General features: G+C 42.9%; 1 protein-coding gene across 2 annotated transcripts in view; it reads right to left on the minus strand.

Annotated features, from left to right (window-relative positions):
- The window catches only part of PFKFB4 (6-phosphofructo-2-kinase/fructose-2,6-biphosphatase 4), an 84,248-nt gene that overhangs the window by 53,926 nt on the left and 8,783 nt on the right, over window positions 1–21,539 (minus strand). Inside the window, exon 1 of one of the 2 annotated variants that reach the window (XM_066614227.1) lies at window positions 1,847–1,961. The exons of the other annotated variant lie outside the window; for it this stretch is intronic. Within the exon in view, the coding sequence (XP_066470324.1) occupies window positions 1,847–1,949 (103 nt within the window). The 5' untranslated portion in view covers window positions 1,950–1,961. Of the gene's footprint in view, window positions 1–1,846; window positions 1,962–21,539 lie in introns of those variants that run through there. 2 annotated transcript variants of the gene reach the window in all.

Raw genomic sequence — 21,539 nt, forward strand, 5'->3', positions numbered from 1 at the left:
GAGACATACAAAATTATGCAGGGGATGGACAGAGTGGATAGGGAGGTGCTCTTTACACTCTCACATAACACCAGAACCAGGGGACATCCACTCAAACTGAGGGTTAGGACAGACAAAAGAAAATATTTCTTTACTCAGCGTGTGGTTGGTCTGTGGAACTCCTTGCCACAGGATGTGGTGCTGGCGTCTAGCCTAGACGCCTTTAAAAGGGGATTGGACAAGTTTCTGGAGGAAAAATCCATTATGGGGTACAAGCCATGATGCGTATGCGCAACCTCCTGATTTTAGAAATGGGTTATGTCAGAATGCCAGATGCAGGGGAGGGCACCAGGATGAGGTCTCTTGTTAACTGGTGTGCTCCCTGGGGCATTTGGTGGGCCGTTGTGAGATACAGGAAGCTGGACTAGATGGGCCTATGGCCTGATCCAGTGGGGCTGTTCTTATGTTAAGACAGCCCAATCCTATCCACACTTTCCTGGGAGTAAGCCCCATTGACTGTAATGGGACTTACTTCTGAGTAGACATGCATAGGATTGGACTGCCAGTCTATAACATTTCCCCAAATGCAGTCACATAACATGGTAGCATCAAGTCTAACATATTAAAAATAAAATATTGAAAAGAATGGGGACTCACCTGAAATTGGCTCACGACCCACCTAGTAGGTCCTGACCCACAGTTTGAGAAACACTGATCTACAGCATATTTCTTTATTCCAAAGATCACCTCCTTCTCCTAATGGTGGTATCTCTGACACCTGTTTGCCGATTTTCAAGTAAGAATTTCAAATTCTAGTTGAACAAGTTCCTAGCCCTAGTTATTTTCATTGCTATTTGAGCAATCCCACTCTCCGTTTTCTCTCTATGCATACAGTCCATGGGGCCTTTCATTATTTCTCCATTTTCTACAAATCACCTTTAAGCCAGAACATTTTTTCTACCTCTTCTTAGAATCAGTTGCACAACAAATGGGTAATTAGTTCGTGGGTACAGTAGGAAAGCTTTCAGGAGTTAATTTCCGCCTCTAACACAATTGCTAAAGAGAGTAAGGGCCTTACCCCTTTGTCCCTTTTTTGTTGCTCCAATATATATGTCTTGCACATCCTTCTGCCTTTCCAGTAAGAGGCGGTTTAGTTGTTGCGAATGGTGCAGCAACTAAACCGCCTTTTACTGGACAGACGGAAGAATGTGCAAAACAGCAAAGATACACTGATAATATGTTGAGTCAACAGAATGAGTGGAAGGAGGCGATTACTATGCTTGAAAAAGGGTCAGTGTCAAGAGTGTTCAGAAACCACCTGTACTTCTTTCCCAAATCCCACCCTGCCACCCCACGCCTACAGAGCTCATCAGAAAGCAGCGAGCAGCACCAACCTATCCATAAACCATTTTCTTTCAAGAAGGTGCAATGCATTCCATGCATGACTGGGTTGCACCCCAGAGTGTGCACCCCAGCTGGGGAACATCACCGGTATGAATCCACCCACCGCCTGCATGTGCCAAAACCTTTGTGCCAACAGGCAGGGGCACTCCAGAGGCTCTGGAGCCGTCCCCTGGAACCGCTCCACTCCAGATCCTGTTGGGCATCCGTCTCGCAGGATGCTGTGACAGCAAGGAGGAAGCTACTCCCACGAGTGGGGCCGGCCACCCTCCCTCCCGCCTCTCCCAGCAGCAGTTCTCGCAGCGCCCCCAAGAAACTCTCTGCTCCTTCTCCTGCGGGGCCTCTGCACTCACTGCTCCCCGGGCAGGCATGCCCCGCTCGCGCTCTTCCGGGGTGGTGCAACTCCTGCACCCCGATCGCCCCAGGAGCCCGGCTCCGGCACCCGCCCCCTTTCCCACTCACTCACCGCCGCGCTGCGCGCTGTGCCTGGCCGGCAGCCCGTTGCTGTAAGGCTCCCAGGTCTTCTGCAGGGGGTTCTGCGTGAGCTCCCGAGCCGGCGAGCCCGCCATCTCTGCACCTGGGGCCCGATCCTCCCCCACTGCAGTCCCGCTGCTGCGGCTGCGAGCGAGCCGGGAGCGCTGCAGCCAGCGAGTGGCCGGGGCTGCTCCGGCGGCGGAGGGAGGTGCGCAGGGCCGGGAGGGCGGAGCGACAGCCGAGCGCCGCCTCCTCAGGCCAGCGCGGGGAACAAGTTGGCGAGCCGCGCGGAGAAAGTCTCGCCCACAACGCCGGAGTGGAGCAAGACGCGGGCGGCGCGGAGCCGCCTGAGCTCCACCCCTGCGCGCTTCGCACAGACAAAGGGGAGAGACCTGCACGGAAAGCCGGCGCTGCGCTCCTTCCGCCGCACACCTCGGCCGCAGAGCAGCCATGCAGCCAGCCCTCCTCCCCAGGCTTACTCAGGTGCAAGCACTGCATGCAACGGGGCTTACACACAGGTCAGCGTGCACAGCCTTACAGGGAGGGAGCCCAAGCCTATGCGTGTCTACTCAGAAGTCAGTCTCTAGTCAATGGGGCTTTCACCCAGGTAAGTGTGGCTAGACTGCAGCCTCAGAACCCCATCCTCTGCGTGTCTACTCAGAAGTCAGTCCCATTATAGTTAATGGGGCTTACGCCCAGGTAAGTGTGGCTAGACTGCAGCCTCAGAGCCCCATCCTATGCATGTCTACTCAGAAGTCAGTTCCATTATAGTTAATGGGGCTTACTCCCAGGTAAGTGTGGATAGGACTGCAGCCAGGGTGAGCAGATACAACAGAGGACCTTAACCATTGTACAGCAGAGAGAATCTTGGCAGGTGCAGCTTTTTAAACCTTTCCACGCTGAGCGGCACCTGCCAAAATTCCCTCTGCTGTACAATGGTTAAAGGTAGGTACTCTTTCCCCTTTTGGATCTGGTCACCCTACTTACAGCAGTTTACTTCAGGGATGGGCAAACTTTCCACTTTAGGGATCCTGGGCCTTTAACAATTGTATTGAAAAGGAAATTTCAGCAACCACAGCTTCTCATCTCACAGATGACAAGCTGCAACTGCTGAAATTCTCTCTCCTATACAATTGTTAAAGGTGAAAAGCAATGTCCTTTTTTGTCATTTTTACATGATTTGCGGTGCAGAGAGCCCTACAGAGTGCTTGCCAGACCCCCCTTCCCCAGGATTCCAGTGCTGGCTGCCCTCAAGTAAAAAAAAAAAAAAAAACCCTCTCATCCCAGGCAGCAGCACAATCCTGGGGATCACATTGCTGCTGTATTCCTGCTCCCACACACTTATGGTGCTCTCAACTCCTTAGGGAAGCACTGCTCTAAAGAGCACTTTTCCAGGATGAAACGGAAATATGAAAGAATACTTCAAGTTATCATAAAACACAGAAAGTAATGAAACTAAAGAAAGACCATCTTATTTCGTTAGGATTTTGTATCCCTGATAAATCTGAGGAATCAAACTTTAGAGTAAAGTGTGTAAGCTTACTTCACAAAAATACCATAAATAGTGGTACCTGAAGCAAACTCCAACAATGACTTCTAATTTGAACCTGTTCCAATAAACCAAAGGAACATCTGCATGTATTTCAAAAAGCTAAATGAGGACCAATTAAATGTTCTAATTTTTTTCAGTTCATTTAAGAAAATCTTATCAGTGTGTTCACAAACATTCATACTCAAAATGGTTTTCACTTTTGAGTTTTCCCATGGTATTTAAGGCAAACTGATTGGACATACAGGTTGTCCCTATCTGCTAGGGACAGATTCTAGAACCCCTAGTGGATAAAAAAATCAGTGGAAAAATAGATTGAAAGACCCATTTCCAGGTTTCTTGCCCCTCCATTGCTCCTAATGGAATAAGGCAGGGCTTCTCAAACTGGGGTGTCGTGATGCCCCAGCCTGAGGGCCCTGGACTCTACCCCCTTAAGGGCTGGGGGTGGGGAAAGGCAGCAAGGCAATCCCCAGGATTGTATTGCTAAGGGGCCTACAGAGGCTGGCATGTACATACCAGCCCCTGCTGCAGCCTGGGGGGGGGAGCCCTGCTCGACCCTCCGCAGGGCTCCCCAGCCTTCAAAAAGTGAAAGTTGAGTAATAGTGCTCCACTTCCAGTTTTGCGGAGGCAGGGTGAAATCATTCCACTTTCAGAAGGCTGGGGAACCCTGCAGACAGTTGCACAGGGCTCCCTGCACCCCCAGGGGGCTGCAGCATGGACTGGTAAGTACACGCCAGCCCCTACAGCCCCCTTAGTGACGCAATCCTGGAAATTATGTTGCTGCCTTTCCTGCTCCCATGCAGGCGCTTACTGTGGTCCTCAAACTCACTGAGAGTTTGAGAACTGCAGGAATAAGGTCCTGCACCTCTCCTCCATTGCTACTTATGGAATAAGGTCATGACGCACATCCACAGGGGTTTGATTCTGGGACTCCCTGCTGATACCATAAAATGTGTTAAATAAAAGCAGTTTAAAAAATTAAAAAATGCATCCCTTTACAATTGTGGTTTACACTTGTGGTTTAAAAACAGCTTTTCTCACTGTTGTAGAAAGGCAGTCAGCAATCAGAAATGCAAAGGACCCCTTTGCTGGCTCAGCTGAGGAATGGAATGAGTGTCTCTAAACAGTAAGAAAAGCAGTTTTTTAAAAAAAACAAACTGATTTTAAAGGGATGCATTTTCCCTTTCTCCAGGAATCAGCACATTCCTTCTCATTTGCAGTGGCCATTCGTGTTGAGTCATCTATGTATTAAAAATCAATGTATAACAAGGTTGGACCTTATTTACAGTATATAGCTAGTGTGAAGCAGAGTTGGACATGGAGCCTGACAATGCCATGGTGGGTGGGCTGAGATGTACAGCAAACAGCACCTATAAACAGTCTATGAGAATAGTAGTGCTGTCTCAGAAGGGTAACTTAGGGCCCAGTCCTGCCCAGCTTTCCAGCACGGATGCAGCTATGCCAATGAGACATACAGTGCATTCTGTGATGAGGTGTCAGTCATGGAGGCCTCCTCAAGGTAAGGGAATGTTTGTTTCCCTTACCTCAGGACTGCATCAAAAGTTGGATAGAATTGGGCCATTAATTTGTTACCTGTAACACACTTTAACCACTCTGTTGTGCACTCAACTCAGAGTAGTGAAAAAACTTTGGAGAGGAATAGTTCCCTTAGCCCTCAATGAATCATGAGGGACTTAATGATCTCTCAGAATAGAAACAGGTTCAATGTTGGGCAACATAGGCAGGTGTAATCTTTTGTATGTGCTATAAATTAGGGTCTACTTTGTTTTTTTAAAAGGAACCTGAAGGTCTACCAACCAGTGCCAGGTGCCAAACAGAGTTGTGCGACAGAAACAGAGATAACATAATGACCAGCTATCCACTGCACACCATGTACTAGGATAGAACCATGTATACAAATACAAACCCCACAGTCAGGTCCCAGCATCAAACCCTAAAAATGACCAGCAAAGCTGGTCAAAAGCAACCAACAAACTCATTTCTCTTACTCACTGAGGCAAATGGAAATTGTCCCCAATGCACAGGTGTTTGAGAGCCCTCAATTTATATCATATCTCCAGCATGCATCTGGCATGCCTTTTGAAACGAAAACAAATGGTCACACATTCAGTAAATGCTTTTAGTTTGCACCAGAAACCTTTTACTTATTTGATGGAAAGTAGGCTGCTGCATCTACAATGAGCACTTGCACCAATTAAAGCTTTAATTTTGTCTTAAGGACCTGTATTCTGCATTCCAGCTATATGACAGAAGTATCTTTTCACAACACTTTAAGGAGGCAAAAGAAAGCAACAATGCTTAGCTTTTGTTCTCCTGGAAAACATGTACATACGTTCTCCATGGGGCTCCATGTACATAAGTTCTCCAGTGACCCCTGGGGGCTGGGGGATAAGAATAGGCCCTCAATTTGGCTGTACTTGTCGTAAGAGGCGACTAAACAGTCACCGGGTAGATGGGACTCGTTAGCCTGGGAAGGCAGCTCATCTGAGAGAAGGAAAACTCTGATCCCAAACTTCCACTGCCTTGTGGCTACATCCAGTTATGGAAAAGGCTTCAGGAGTCAACCTCGAGGTAAAATCCGGAGCCAGAGTCCCTAAGGCAGTTCATGACTGAACACAGTCATGTTCTGGCAACTCCTGCGATGCCGCTGGAACGAACCGTATTGGCCTCTGCCTTTCCATTGGACCATTCCAGCGACATGGAGAGGGGGGGATTTGCTGCGTGGGTAACAGCCTATCCTCCATATCTACTTTACCCAGGTTTGGTGCACTGGAGAGGACACTCTGTTCCAGAACCACCATTCAGAGCGCAATACCATAGTCTTCCGAGACTGAAGGATGCCAACATGTGACAAGTTCTCCATGAAATTAACTGATTATTTCATGCTTGTGGCAAGATGTGTTTTAAGAACATGAGTTTTTCTGGTGAGAGAACATAATTCTTACTTGCTATTGGACAATTCTATTAAATGTCCTTTTTCTTCTTTTTTTTATAGGAACCCAGCCCAAAAAGCCAAGAGCAGGCAGATATGGAGATCTATTTGTCAATCTCAGGCTGATGGGAAGTCAGCAAGGTTTCTGCCTCCCTTTCCTTTCAGCCATTACTGCACATTTGAGTGTGGCAGTGCCATAGTCAATGTTTGTCTTCAGGAGCTTGGTAATGAAAAAGAGACATAGATGAGACAAAGTTTGAACTTAGTCCAGAACTGGGGGCTAAACACAAGACCTGGGGGAGCCCCTCACAAGGTGGCAGAAGCATCACATGGCAGCAAGGAGAACAAAAAAGCAGAATAGTCTTTTTGCCTTCTAGCTCTGACTCCTATGGTGACACACAGGAAGGAGATGGGCAGAACATCTCAGATCACTTTGCCTCAGTCTCCCTTTGGACAACTGATACCTCACAGTTTCCAGTGCTGGGGAGATAACCAGGCCCAAATAGTGGCAGTGGGGTAGACACCCCAGGGAACTTACCACTTAGTAGCAGGATTTTGCTCTGTTGTGATTGCCTAAACCCTTCTCTTCTCATCACCATTAATTTTCACTTCACTCCTCCTTTCTGAACCTCAAAATTCCATTTCTCCCCCTGCCCCGTTCCTCTGGGAATCTCACCTAATCTCCTTACATCCCTTCTCACCACACATTTCCCCCCCCTTTGCTGTGAGCCTTCTCATTCTAAGGAGTTCCTCCCCTCCCAACTATTTTCTTTAGAGCGCCACTGTTGTGCTATAGATTCCTTCTGTCTAAAATAAGTGTGAATGGGTGAACTCAATCAAATTCTCATTTTTTGTTTTTGAGCACATTTAGTAAACTTAAGTGCACCTTCACTGTTTTCCTCACATCGCCAAATTATGCAGTTGCATCACTGGCCATTACAGTAGGTCTGCACAAATGACTGTGTCTCCCTCCCCCCACCATGCGCATGTTACTTGTGATTTAAAAAGCACTGCTGAAAACAATAGGTGGCGAGATGGGTGACAGCCAGAAGACCCTCTAGTATGTTTTCCTGGGTTTTGAAAGCACAAATAATTGTCAGGCTGTTAAGACCCCCAGCTTGATTTCTTTTCTGGTGCTTTGAAAACATTTGGTTAATCTTTGAGACCATGAATATACCTATTAGGAATTGAATAGCTTGTGTAAGCCCCCTTGAGGTCATTTAACAGCTTTTTGATGGTTCAGTTGCACCTTATTCAGATTATAGGCTGCCTTGTGAGCTCTTGAAGTACTATGTGATACATTTTTACAAAAATACCAGACAGGCTTATTGTGGAATGAGCTTCTGTAAACAGACATGAGCTGAACATGGGTACATAAACACACACAGATATTGAGGTGGAGGAATCATTATACAAGGTAGTGTTAAAACCTATTTCTGCCTTGCCCACAGGTGTACACGTTTGATCCCTGTTGCATATATGCAACACTGGGCAGAAATGGCTTAAAATATAAAAAGGAAGATTTTGAATGGTATAGTACACTTAACTGAGGCTAAAAAGGTTCAATAGAAAAATACACCTAGGAAGTACACAGTTATTTAACTGTGGTCTAGCAAAAAGGGCAATTGTTCCCTGCTGCTCTCACCTCTTATTTGCAGCTATTCACTTCAGCACATTTAGGAAGAACATATTACATTGACAAATCCTATTAAAGGAAGTAGATGTTTCTTCACAGTTCTTGGCTCGCTGTGGTAGCCAGCTAAAATGTGTGCTTGCCACAGTGCTAACCCTTCTTCAGAGGAGGACTCTTGCGACACCAACCTTTAGAGGCACCCAGTGTGACTACAGAGGTGAGCTGGGTAAGGAGCTTACTCTGAAATGACACTGACCTTAAGGCATTCAGAAAGCAACAAGATATCTTGGTACTTTATAAGTATGGCAGCAGGGGGAGCTCTAACGTTCTGTAGGTTCCAAAGAAGGGTAAGAACTCTCACCAACTTAAAAAGTATACAGACCAGTGGTGAATGAAATATAGACCCTTCTTCACAGGAGTATAGGGAACTGCATTTAAAAGCTGAATGACTAGATTGCTCTGGGTCTACATAATTTCCTTCAGCAAGCTGTGAAAGATTATGTCTAGCATGACCTAATAGTAAGAGGGCAGGAAGTCAGTATGTTACTATGCTAAGGAGTTACTAATTGTTATATCTTAAGCATAATTGTATAAACCTAATCCATTTACCTTTAAAAGGTGTCTCACCAGACCACACATTCTCTTAAAGCCATAGGAGAAAAACCAGGAATTGTGCAAATAATGGGTGCCTGAGAGCCCAATCCTATGGTCTGTAGCATGGCTCCGTGCTGCCGACCACAGTCGCAAACGTGCTATAAGGCATGTTTGCAGGATTCACCGCCAGGCTCCCGCTGGTGCCAACGTGGACGGGGGCAGGGGGAGGCGTTCCGGCTGCGTGCCCTACACAAGCACCTTTACTTTAGCGCCTTTTGGTCTGCGCTAAAGAGTAGCCCCATTGCAGGGCTGCTTACCTTACTCGGGGGAAGGGGATGAACGTCCCCTTCTCCCGAGGTGCCTCCTGTGGTAGTGCGGGAGGTGCAGGATTTGGCAGCAGCCCTCCTTGGAGTCACCAAGCCTGGGCACTGCAAGTTTCTATAAAAATTAAGCTAAAATTCTGTCTGTCAAAAATAGCCAAGGGTGTCATCCAAAACAAATTCTCTTATCCTCTTAAGTAATACAGCTGTAGTAACAACATATTAAGATCTTCTGTCAGGTTTGGTTTTAAAGTATATATAGGACTACTCAGATTTCTCCTTGCAGCCTCTCCCCAAAGCTAGTTCTTTACTTGAAAGGAAGTTCAATTATGTGTCCAAATTTAATGTTATTGACATGTATTTGTAATTTGTGCATCTTGATTAAATATACAAAATGTTGTTCAGGATGATTATATTGACTAAATGTATGCCGGGTTTGTCTCCACTAAGGACAGAAAATGTCACTGTTCTCATCCTTTGTCAGTGTGTTCTTAGTCTGAGTTTTGCACTCCTTCCCAAAGAAACAGATCATGATAATGTAACAGATTAAGTTAATCCTACAACAAGGAGGACAAGAAAAATGGTCCTGGTTATCCATGTTTGACTTGTTTAATCTCCAGGTTGAACAGTTGGTGTGTTGGCAGCAAATTCACTGATGTATACTTAGTATATGCAACACAATTCAATCAATGAAGTCAGGATGAGTTTGCAGATCTGGATCCTTATTTCAAGAGGAATAAGGATCTGCCATCATGAGATATCTCCTACCTCACTCTGATTAAATGAATATAAATATTGCAGTCTCCAACCCAACTCAAATAGAAAGCAACTTTTTACGATAGAGCTTTTCATTGTCAGCACAACTGACACTTGTCAAAATTGGGTGGAGGTATAAATACTCTAAATTCCCTTTAAAACCACGTTTGCTTGGGGGAAAAGTCACATACAGGTTGGTCCTCTGTATCCGTGGGGGATCCATTCCTGTATCCCTGCAGATACAGAAGTCTGCTGATAATGGAATCCATGAATGGGCCATCAGAGGACCTCCGGACATGACCAGAAGCACCTTTTGCGAAAACCATATGTGCTTTCCCAGCACCTCCAGGAGGTGTTCCAAGGCCCAGAGAGGCCACACACAGGCTCTCCAGCTTAGGTTTAGAACCCATGCTGAGTCAGATCCACGGATTCCCAAACGCGTGGATAAAAATGGCCCACCTATATAGGCAATTAGATAATACAAATTGCTGCTGTGGTCAAATCCATAATTTAAAGGCCTTACTTTATATTAAATATTCATTTAGCTAGGACAGAATTTACATGCTGTACTGGTAAAGATCCCAGGCTAGCAATACAAGTTGCTTATTTGCTTTTAATCCAGGTATTACACAAAACCTCAGGCTTTCAATAGCACCAGACTTTATACTGTGATGATGCAGTGCAAAAGTACGGCCTGGAGACTTTGCAGTTTAATTATAACGATCTATGTGTCCACAATGTTGAGCTTGAATATGGAAAAACTAGGTTCAAGAAATGTATTTGAAATGCCACAATGTGTTTTAAAACAGTATATCACTCATGTTGATTTCAAAAAATATTTCACAGTAAATAATCCATAAATACAAACAAACAATAATATAATAGAAGAAAAACAGTAAAGCGACAAAATTCATAAAAGGATAAGAAACAAACAGCAACTTTCAATTTTGGTTGTATCATTGCATAGCTTATTTTGCAGACAGATATCTAAGAGCAGCTTTTTGTAATGAATTGTAATAATGTCAAATTTTCTCATTTATAATTACTTGCTGGGCTCATCAGCATTCTAGAGGTATGTACAAAGTTTTTCCAGCCATAACTTTTTTCTTACTGTGTGGAATCTGAAGATTCTTTGAATAGGGCTAATGCAAAGATATAAGAGTAAGCAGCTTTACACTGGAACTAGAACTTATAGTATCATTCATTAGGATTTGTAGAACTTGTCTTTTGCTGTCTTCATGGATTCAACTCAAGCTCAGAGATCCAAGTTCAAATCCCAGCTCAGGCCCAACTCTCTAGGTGTTCTTGAACAAGTCACTACTAGGGTCATCTCTTGTTGACCTTGTCTGTCTTGTAAACTGAAAAACAAACAAGGAACTCACCTTGCAAGGGCAAATATGATAATTATTTATGGCCTCCATCTAACAAAAGTGTCACAGAAACAAGATGTGCTCGCAATACTAACTTTAGCAAACTGATTGTAAGATTTGTGCAAAATTGCAGATTTGTAAATTAGTAATATTAACCCAGCTATTATATCTTTATCCACCAAGGTATCAGTGTTCACCAAAAAAGGATTTTATAAAAAGCAATTTGCTATAAAGGCATTACAGATGAACTGATTTTTTTAAAAAAACAGAGATATTCAGACACACTGTTTCATTAAGCAGGCTGGTGCATGGTGGCATCAGGACAACCATTTCTTCATAAAATTAAGAAATTGTTCTACCAAATGGAAAGAATGTCCTACAGCAGATATTTAAGGTGTACTTGACTACTGGTATTTAATTTCAGAAGACATAAAACTCATTTAAAAAAAAGAAATTAAGTCAGAGCCAACATTGCCAGTAGATGGCAGTTCTGCTGCATGTTCACAAGAAAAGCTCAATATGAAAGATATCCTGACAGCAAACCATTTGTAGTGTGACCCACTGCCCTTCATTAAACACAACCTAGAAAGTTCTTTAAAAGTCTCCCTCTCCCACTTTTTTGCCCCACAAAAGCAAGGGCCTTATTTAGAAACCAAATACCAAAATACTATACTGTATTGTGCTTTGTCCAAAACGGGATTAGTTCTCACTTCTGTTGTGCCAAGCAGGAAATATCAAGAATGTAGAAAGTGAAAGTCCAATATGTCAGTCCTTCCACAAGAGGAGCGCAACCATCTCTCCTCTCCCCCCCTCCATTATAATTGACATCTCCAGCAAGATCTTGTACTCTGGTTTGCATTCAGAAAACTAGTATAGTGAATAAGAAAGGAAGCCCCTCGTTCAAATCTTATCATTGCCACAACCTCACTAGATAGGCTTTAGGTGCATGTTCCCTCAGCTTCACACCTGCAGCACAGCAATCCTGAAAGATAGCACCAGACTTTATACTGTGATGGTGCAGTGCAAAAGTACAGCCTGGAGCGATTTGCAGTTTAATTAACAGTCCATATGTCTACAGTGTTGAGCTTAAATATGGAAAAACCAGGTTCAAGATTTAGCGAAGGCATTCACTTGGCTGAGTCAAATGACTTAAGAAAACTGCTTAGTGCAGAGGTTCCAAATCTGTGCCATGCACCATCTTGGGGCCTATAGTCTAATCATAACAAGAGCTTACAGCAGTGGATCTTGTGATCCACTACTGTCGGCCCTGTTGCAGTAGTGCTGAAACCACACCATCATTGGATGTGATGAAGCCACTTGCTGAAATGACCAGCAGTGCTACATATGCACCAAACTTGTCCAGACAAGGCAGTGGCCAGGAATGGGCGGTGGGAATTCAGAGGAGCTTTGGGACAGGGGGCAAGCTAAAGGGTGTAGATCTCAGCAGCAAAAGCACACACCAGATCCTATCCCCCATTTTCTCTCCTCAGTCTTACACCAGATACATAGCTGATGTGAGTCTGAGGAGACCCATAGGTGGTCAGAAGGCCTGTAATCTTGCAAATTTCATTGCAGGACCATTCATTCATATAAATTCCATCTCTAATATATTCAAATTTATGCAAATTTGAAATTTAATTTTTTTTTCTAGGCCCCTGACACAGTGTCAGAGAGATGATGTGGTGCTCCTGCCAAAAAGTTTGGACATCCTTAGATCTTTGGGAGATCTGTTTTGTCCTTGATGGTTTCGTCGATCAAGGCTGTAATATGGGGACAGTCTAATGTAGCAGACTCTCACTTGATAAATTTGTGGGCTGACTCTTATAATATGCTGTATGTGAGTCAACTTTTCAAGATAGTTCAGATGTTGCAACTATAGTCCACAATTATTTATCTCTGGGATTAGACATAGGGAGCAGGGATCATACCAGTGTGCTGGCAGGTGAGCTTGCTTTTAATGCGGGTCAACTTTTAAGTCTGGTGTTCGTGAAGCAAGGTCATCTACAACTGGTATCTTCTGGATGGTCTTTGTTCCAAAAACCATCTTATAAATTTTGATCTGTGGAAGCCTGGAGCAGGATATATTAAATGAAAATACTTAATGATGTTTGCCAGGCATAAAACTTAATTTTTGAGTCTTAGGAAATCAGTGATACCTATTCTGTGTGAATGTAATATAATGAATCCTGAAAGGGAAAAAAGTGAGTTCTTGCTTTTAGTTTTTTTTCACCAAAGGGTAACTTTATTGGTTTTTGCTTCACAATGGTAGCTATGTCACTGTGGGAAATGTGTATGTTTAATAATAGAGCAGTATTTTAAATAACCATTCTTGGGGCTGTGTCACTCTTACGTATATGGGTTTAGAACAAGAGATATGAACTAAAAGCTTTCTATGGTGTATACAGCCCCTTCAGCAATAACATTGGTGCTAGAAATATTCAAAGAACGGATAGGAAAAAATGTGTACAGTAATTGTATTGAAGGATGCATCAGTGTCACTTGTCACATTCAATCTCCCCTTACAGGACAGTACATATTTTGAGAAATCTTCCTTCTCCTTTCATGCCTTTCCCTGGAAGTAATCATTGATGTTGCTACAGTAACAGCACGTACAGTATTCCAAAACATGTGCTTCAATTGTGGGCGTGTCACAAACTCTGTTAACATTCCATGCCCTTCTTGTATTAGTGACACAGTGCAATGTGTTTAGTTCCTTGGGATTTATTGTTCCACATCAGAACAACCAATGCTTACAAAAACCCAAAATATTTTGAAGAGGAAGAAGGAAAAATAAGCCTTCAGTTTCCTATCATTCCCATTCATTATAAATAAACTTGCATGTTGTTTCATTCTTTTACTTAAGTCCACATCCAATTCCCTAAGAATGTTTGAATATATGAAATGAAAAAAATAGCCTGTGAAACTTTTTCACTAGTTATGTGTGAATGGTACTAGTGCAGATCAGTGTCTGGAAAAGAAATCAAATATATGTTTGGCCTGAAGTACATTCATTTGTCAGGAGTCAGACTTTTCTTATCAGCTGGGCTTCTGAAGAATCCCAAGTTGTTTGAAGTCTTACTTTCCAAAAATGAAGTTTCCCCACAGTCCCTGGTTAGAGTAACAGTAAAGAGAGGTTGTGACAGAGAGCTCTGACCTTATGTCATCATTCTGTGAAACAAATATGTATTTTCCTTATAGTGTGGTTTGTAGTTGTGCAAGGATGCTTGTCAGTTAGCAGACAGGAGAAATACATTCATTTTTTTGAGTCACCAACACTACTTCTTCTATTTGCATGTCTGGAATGTACCTTGGATTTCCCAACTAGGCTTTTTGAAGGTGTTGTCTCCCTTAATTTTCAAAACCTTGCAAAATATTTTGTGACAAAATCTTATTTTAGAATTTGAATTTTTACCTTTTACTTCTCTTCCATGAGCCAGTGAGAAGTGAATCAGTCTCTCTTTAAAAAGCAGCAGTAGGTTTAGCAATATAATTTTAAAAAAGAAAAATTGTAGCATCCTTGAAACTGGGATTTTAAGGAAGATATAAGTGGTAAAAATTTCAAGTCACTATGCAGCAATTTAAGTCATCTCTCTCTCTCACACACACCCCTTTATTAAGCCTTTGACTATGTATGTTGATGGCTGCATCATCTGTTCTCCCTTTTGTTTTCTCCTCCTGTGATCTTAGGCAAGCTTTCTATGTTCCTCTTTCTATTCTATAATAGTGTGTCTCTCACACTCAGTTTTTAAAATATGGAGTGTGCTCTCTCTCTCTCTCTCTCTCTCTCTCTCTCTCTCTCTCTCTCATATAAATACACACCCTGTTAATACTGTATATGGCTCTGAAACTTTGGAAGACATGCTTATCTTTAAACTACAGCAGGAAACGGTAGATCTGTCTGTAATAATCAGATTAAAGGAATTTTGTAATCCCTTGAGTTTTTAGAAAGTAAAGGCCTAACTTGGCTGAGAGAGGTTCTGGAAATTTAAAATAAATGTTTTGGTCTTTCTTTTTATTACTGTGCAGTGTTTATTACATACAACTGAGGACTGGCAAAATAAAGTTAGCAGGCATTTTGACCTCATTTTGAGCCTGGGCAGAGTCTGGTTGACATTGCAACTATTTATGCCCTGTTTGACCTTGAAACAAAGCTTAAAGTGAATTAGACAGAAAAACATAATGGCTTCACTTGGTGAACAAATCTTATGGGATTAGTTCTTGGTTATTAAGGAACTCTTCACTCTGTGTTTAGATGCCTGAAAAATATCATTTTCACTAAATGATCAGCATGTGGTAAGTTCTGTTACATAGACGAATAAGATTAATTTAAAAAAATTGCATGGATAAAACCCAGAAATAGTTTTATACTACACTCCTGCCTTCTTAATTCTAGACCAGTGTTTCTCAAACTGTGCGCTGGGACCCACTAGGTGGGTCGAGAGCCAATTTCAGGTGGGTCCCCATTCATTTCAATATTTTATTTTTAATATATGAGACTTGATGCTACCATGGTATGTGACTGCATTTGGGAACCTGTACAGGCTTGTACTTTTAACAAGCTACTATGTATAATCTTTTAACAATGATAGCTGGTGGGACTTACTCCTGGGTAAGTGTGGTTAGGATTGCAGCCTAGGATTGTTAAAAATTTTCCTGCTTGATGATGTCACTTCCGGTCATGACATCACACGGGTCCTGACAGATTCTCATTCTTAAAAAGTGGGTCCCTGTGCTGAATGTGTGAGAACCTCTGCTCTAGATCATCTCTCAGCTTGTTAGCTCATACAATTGTTGTGAGAACAAAAGGAGGGAAGGAACTATATACACCACCCTGAGCTCCTTGTAGGAAGGGTGGTATAAAAATAAATATACCGCCTTGCAATGAATGAATGAATGGTCTTGCAATAGTTCTAGGTCTATAAAAGGCCTTACCCAAAGCAAGGCTGCCCTTTCCATCGCTGCATCATAGATGTGAAACAGCAAGCAGTGGTGGGAGCCCTCCTCCCACAGCTCACATAAGAGGTTGAACAGTCACCCTCACACTGAGAGCAGTTGTGCTGGGCCAGCGTGAGCTCCAGCAAGTCTCCAGATGCGCATTGGAGAATGGGGGCCCCCTACGGGCCAGACTGCGAGTCCCGGAGTGCAGCAAATGCCCCCCAGGCTGGGGTTTGGGCACCCCCAGCTAACAGATTACTAGTAGTTATCTGGATTCTACACCAGCATTTAACCAATCCATTTCTTTGTCAAAGCAGCCATTCACAGTTGAGACTGCAGCTTCTGGATTTTAAAAAAACTAGGCAAATTAGATTTGGATACTTTCAGCATAGCAATACAACACTTCTAATCTATGTATAATCACCCCTGGCAGCTTCATGTAAATGCTAAACAGCATATTTAAGTGGCATTCTATAGGACAATTCACAAGGGTTGAAACAGAAGTCATCAAATCTTCTCCTCTGAGATTACTCCAGTTAAACAGAACCAGAATCACTGCTACGTGAGGTCACAAACTCTCAGATCTTCCAGATGGTCCAGAACAATCTGGTGATCTGGTAACAAAAAGATTTCAGTGTTCAAAGAGAATCAAGGAAACAACCCCCCACCCCATCTCCTGAGGCAGATCTTGTACTGGAGCCCATAAAGCAGATTGTGTGTCAAAACTTGGCCTCACACTCACAGCCCAACCCTGAGAGATTAGGGCAGCTCCCTTTTTAAACATACAGAGATATAACCAGCTAAAAGCATGAATAATTTTGTCCAAAGAGGCTGGGCCACATTTGTGTAAATATAGTTCACTTTCTCCTTCAGAAACAAATTACTTGCAACTTTCTCATCCATGCACTCATACTTATCCTAATTACATTTTATCTTCTGTTTTTCTATAACTCAGTGACAAGTAGTGCCTAATTCTCCAACTTACAACCTCAATTCTGGTATCATTTGATACACATAATTGACAGATATGCATCATCTTTGGGAGGTTTTCAGTTTCTGTTAAATATCTGCTACTATGCTGTAAAAATTGCAATATTTTGTTTGCTTGTGCTTTTTAACTAGTTTTAAAAATGTATATCCCATCTTTCTTCTCCCTTACAGAAGATCAGAAGGCAGCTCAGAGTTTTAGTTTATTAGTTTATTTTAAACTAATAAAATACAAAACAAAACAAAATACAACTCAAAAAGCACCACAAGCAAAACATTAACCAAGACCCAAATCAACTAAGGGCACAATCCTAACCAGGTCTACTCAGAAGTAAGTCCTATTTTGTTCCATGGGGCTTATTCTCAGGAAAGTGTGGTTAGGATTGCAGCCTAAAAGTCTGTCAGAACAAAAAGCTATTATCAAGTGGATAAGAATATTTTTGGCAAATTATGTGTTTAAATTATATGAATGAGAAACATAGCCCAATTCTGCATAGTAGCTGTGTATAGACAGAGTTTAAAAACTCTAGATTTTGAAAAAAATGTTTGGCAACCTTCAGTCTCGAAAGACTATGGTATAAGCCTACAGCACCTGGTATTCCAAGGCGGTGTCCCATCCAAGTACCAACCAGGCCTGACCCTGCTTAGCTTCCAAATTCCTGCAAACTTCACAAGAATTCAAATTACAGTAGTACATGGACTCCCAACCCACCCTGAAACTGCCCTTAATGGAGCATACAAATTATGCAACTTAAATCATTCAGAATTTGCCAGGTTTAATTTGCCAGGCTTCCATCAAGTTTTCAGGATTAATTAACATGAAGTTCTTAGAAGAACAGGAGTGTTGATTGATTAAAACAGTTTTTTTAATTCATTCACAAACTTTATACCTCCCTAGCAAATCACTGAGAAATTAAGACCTGGTTCAAATACCACAGCCTACCCATGAATTGACCAGTACGAATGGGCTGTGCACTCATATGCCCATGACCTCCCTCAAGTGCATGGTAGTTCAAATCCTCTACTTCAGGGGTCTCCAAATCCTGGACCAGGGACCAAATCCATTCCGCAAAAGTTTTTTATCCACCCCCTGAGGTTGCCTAGCCTCTCTGAGCTAAAAATAACTCAGAAGATGCACTTTGGGTATATACCATGTTCAGCCACTAGAGGTGGCGAATGTAATGTAAATTATTCAAACATTTCTTTACAGAAAAAAATAAGCTATTGCCTCTCAATCACGAAATGATTAAGAATAAAACAATACTCACCTCAAGGATGCTATAATTTTGTTATTTTTTTCCCCAACAAGGCCTTTCTTAGGTTTGCTTTCAAAAGCCACCTCAGAACAGTTGATGTATTATCTTGCTACAGTATCAGAGGCTCAGTGTCATTTATGGTGATAGAGTATACCTTAAGCGTAAACCATCTAGAAATAGGAAAGCATTCACTTCAGACATCACGTCCCAATCAGGGAACTCCCCAAAACAATAATCCCAGGAGACCTAAGGTGGTATCAAATGCAACAGAGAACTATAAAGAGATCTCAATCACCAACAGAGATCTTAATCTGTCAGATCCAGAAGACCAATAATATACATGGAGGGAGCCAAGAACAACTATATAAACTATCTAGGAATGTGAGAGAAACCTACAAACTTTATCAGAAATGTCACACTGGCTATCACAAATATTCCCATTATTAATCTTTACAGGGTTGCAGCAATGGGAAAGTATAAAAAAAGACATCCAGATTCATTAAAAGGGCTTGTAAACCCACAAGTCCTATCAGAATTTCATTCCAGTGACAGGCTTACAAGGGAAAACTGGAGAACCAACAGCTTCTCTCTTGAATATGACAGGGCAAGAATACAAATTCGTAGATTCAGAGTTCCCAAGGTATTGAATAACTGAATCAACCAAGACATCAGATACAGCCATGGTGTAGGCTTCCTCATGAGGAAGTTGACTGAACCATTCACTAATGAGGCTATACTATATCTCCAAAACTAGACGTGATACGGCAAAACGGATGCCATTTTTGGAATCAGCACCCCAAATATACCCAGGAACTGGTGTAACATTTAAGGAAGCAAAATGTGTGTTGGCCTGTGCTATCTCTAAGAAACAAGTATGACAAGACAGACAGCTGTGGAGATTGTGTGCTGATACAGAATCCATTTCTCATGGCCTTAAGAGTAAACACCAAGTCTTCCTGGGTTTTATAAGCATTCTTCCAGGAAGTAAACTCTCTAGCAATCTACCAAAGCCACAACACCCAAAATTATTAATGCTAAGAGATTACTGCTCAGTGATCATGCTGCGATCCATTTTGACATGCACGTTGGGGGAAGAATACCAGGCAAATCTCTTACAAAAACCCTTGACTTCCGACAAGCGGACTTCCCTCAAATGAGGAAGCTGGTTAGGAGGAGGTTGAAAGGGAGGGTAAAAAGAGTCCACTCTCTCCAGAGTGCATGGAGGCTGCTTAAAACAACAGTAATAGAGGCCCAGCAGAGGTGTATACCGCAAAGGAAGAAGGGTTCCACTAAATCCAGGAGGGTGCCCGTATGGTTAACGAGCCAAGTTAGAGAGGCTGTGAAGGGCAAGGAAGCTTCCTTCCGTAAATGGAAGTCTTGCCCTAATGAGGAGAATAAAAAGGAACATAAACTGTGGCAAAAGAAATGTAAGAAGGTGATAGGGGAGGCCAAGCGAGACTATGAGGAACGCATGGCCAGCAACATTAAGGGGAATAATAAAAGCTTCTTCAAATATGTTAGAAGCAGGAAACCAACCCGCGTTGGCCCTCTGGATGGTGAGGGAGGGAAAGAGGAGATAAAAGGAGACTTAGAGATGGCAGAGAAACTAAATGAGTTCTGAAGCATCTGTCTTCACGGCAGACCTCGGGCAGATACCGCTGCCCGAACGGCCGCTCCTTACCGAGGAGTTAAATCAGATAGAGGTTAAAAGAGAAGATGTTTCAGACCTCATTGATAAATTAAAGATCAATAAGTCACCGGGCCCTGATGGCATCCACCCAAGAGTTATTAAGGAATTGAAGAATGAAGTTGCTGATCTCTTGACTAAGATATGCAACTTGTCCCTCACAACGGCCACAGTGCCAGAAGATTGGAGGATAGCAAATGTCACGCCTATCTTTAAAAAGGGAAAGAGGGGGGACCCGGGAAACTATAGGCCGGTCAGCCTAACATCCATACCGGGTAAGATGGTGGAATGCCTCATCAAAGATAGGATCTCAAAACACATAGATGAACAGGCCTTGCTGAGAGAGAATCAGCATGGCTTCTGTAAGGGTACGTCTTGCCTCACAAACCTTATAGAATTCTTTGAAAAGGTCAACAGGCATGTGGATGTGGGAGAACCCATGGACATTATATATCTGGACTTTCAGAGGCGTTCGACACGGTCCCTCACCAAAGGCTACTAAAAAAACTCCACAGTCAGGGAATTAGAGGACAGGTCCTCTCATGGATTGAGAACTGGTTGAAGGCCAGGAAACAGAGAGTGGGTGTCAGTGGGCAATTTTCACAATGGAGAGAAGTGAAAAGCGGTGTGTCCCAAGGATCTGTCCTGGGACTGGTGCTTTTCAACCTCTTCATAAATGACCTGGAGACAGGGTTGAGCAGTGAGGTTGCAAAGTTTGCAGACGACACCAAACTTTTCCGAGTGGTGAAGACCAGAAGTGATTGTGAGGAGCTCCAGAAGGATCTCTCCAGACTGGCAGAATGGGCAACAAAATGGCAGATGCGCTTCAATGTCAGTAAGTGTAAAGTCATGCACATTGGGGCAAAAAAATCAAAACTTTAGATATAGGCTGATGGTTTCTGAGCTGTTTGTGACAGATCAGGAGAGAGATCTTGGGGTGGTGGTGGACAGGTCAATGAAAGTGTCAATCCAATGTCAATCCAAACAGAGGATGCTGTTGAACAGGGGTGTCCAAAGTTTATGGCAGAAGGGCCACATCATCTCCCTGACACTGTGTCGGGGGCCGGGGCGGGAGGATTAATTTACATTTAAAATTTGAAATTTACATAAATGAATATATTAAAGATGAACTTGCATAAATGAATGAAGGTCTTGCAATAGCTTAAGGCCTATAAAAGGCCTTGCACAAAGCAAGGCTGGCCTTTCCTTTGCTGCCGCTGCTGCATCACAGATGTGAAACAGCAAGCAGTGGAGGGAGCTCTCATCCCACAGCTCATGCAAGAGGTCAAATAGTTGCCCTTATGCTGAGAGCAGTTTGTCGGGCCAGTGAGGGCTCCAACAAATCTCCGGAGGCTCACTGGAGACTGAAGGCTCCCTGAGGACCGCAAGTGAGCCCAGAGCTGGGGTTTGGGCACCCCTGCTGTAGAATATCTACCAATAACTCATCTAGTTGGGACCCACCATTTACTTCTGTAGGACATATACAAGGCATCGACCATAGTGACTATATTTTAAAGAGGAGCAAGTTACACAGAGCAGCTGGTATCCAAAAGCAGTTTTTAAGGGCTAAAAACTGTAAAAATACAACTGTAATACAACTTCTAACTGTAAAATACAGTATTTCTAAAATTACTTTTATCTACTA

This window comes from Tiliqua scincoides, chromosome 2 (genome assembly GCF_035046505.1).
Source record: "Tiliqua scincoides isolate rTilSci1 chromosome 2, rTilSci1.hap2, whole genome shotgun sequence".
Lineage (NCBI taxonomy): Eukaryota > Metazoa > Chordata > Lepidosauria > Squamata > Scincidae > Tiliqua > Tiliqua scincoides.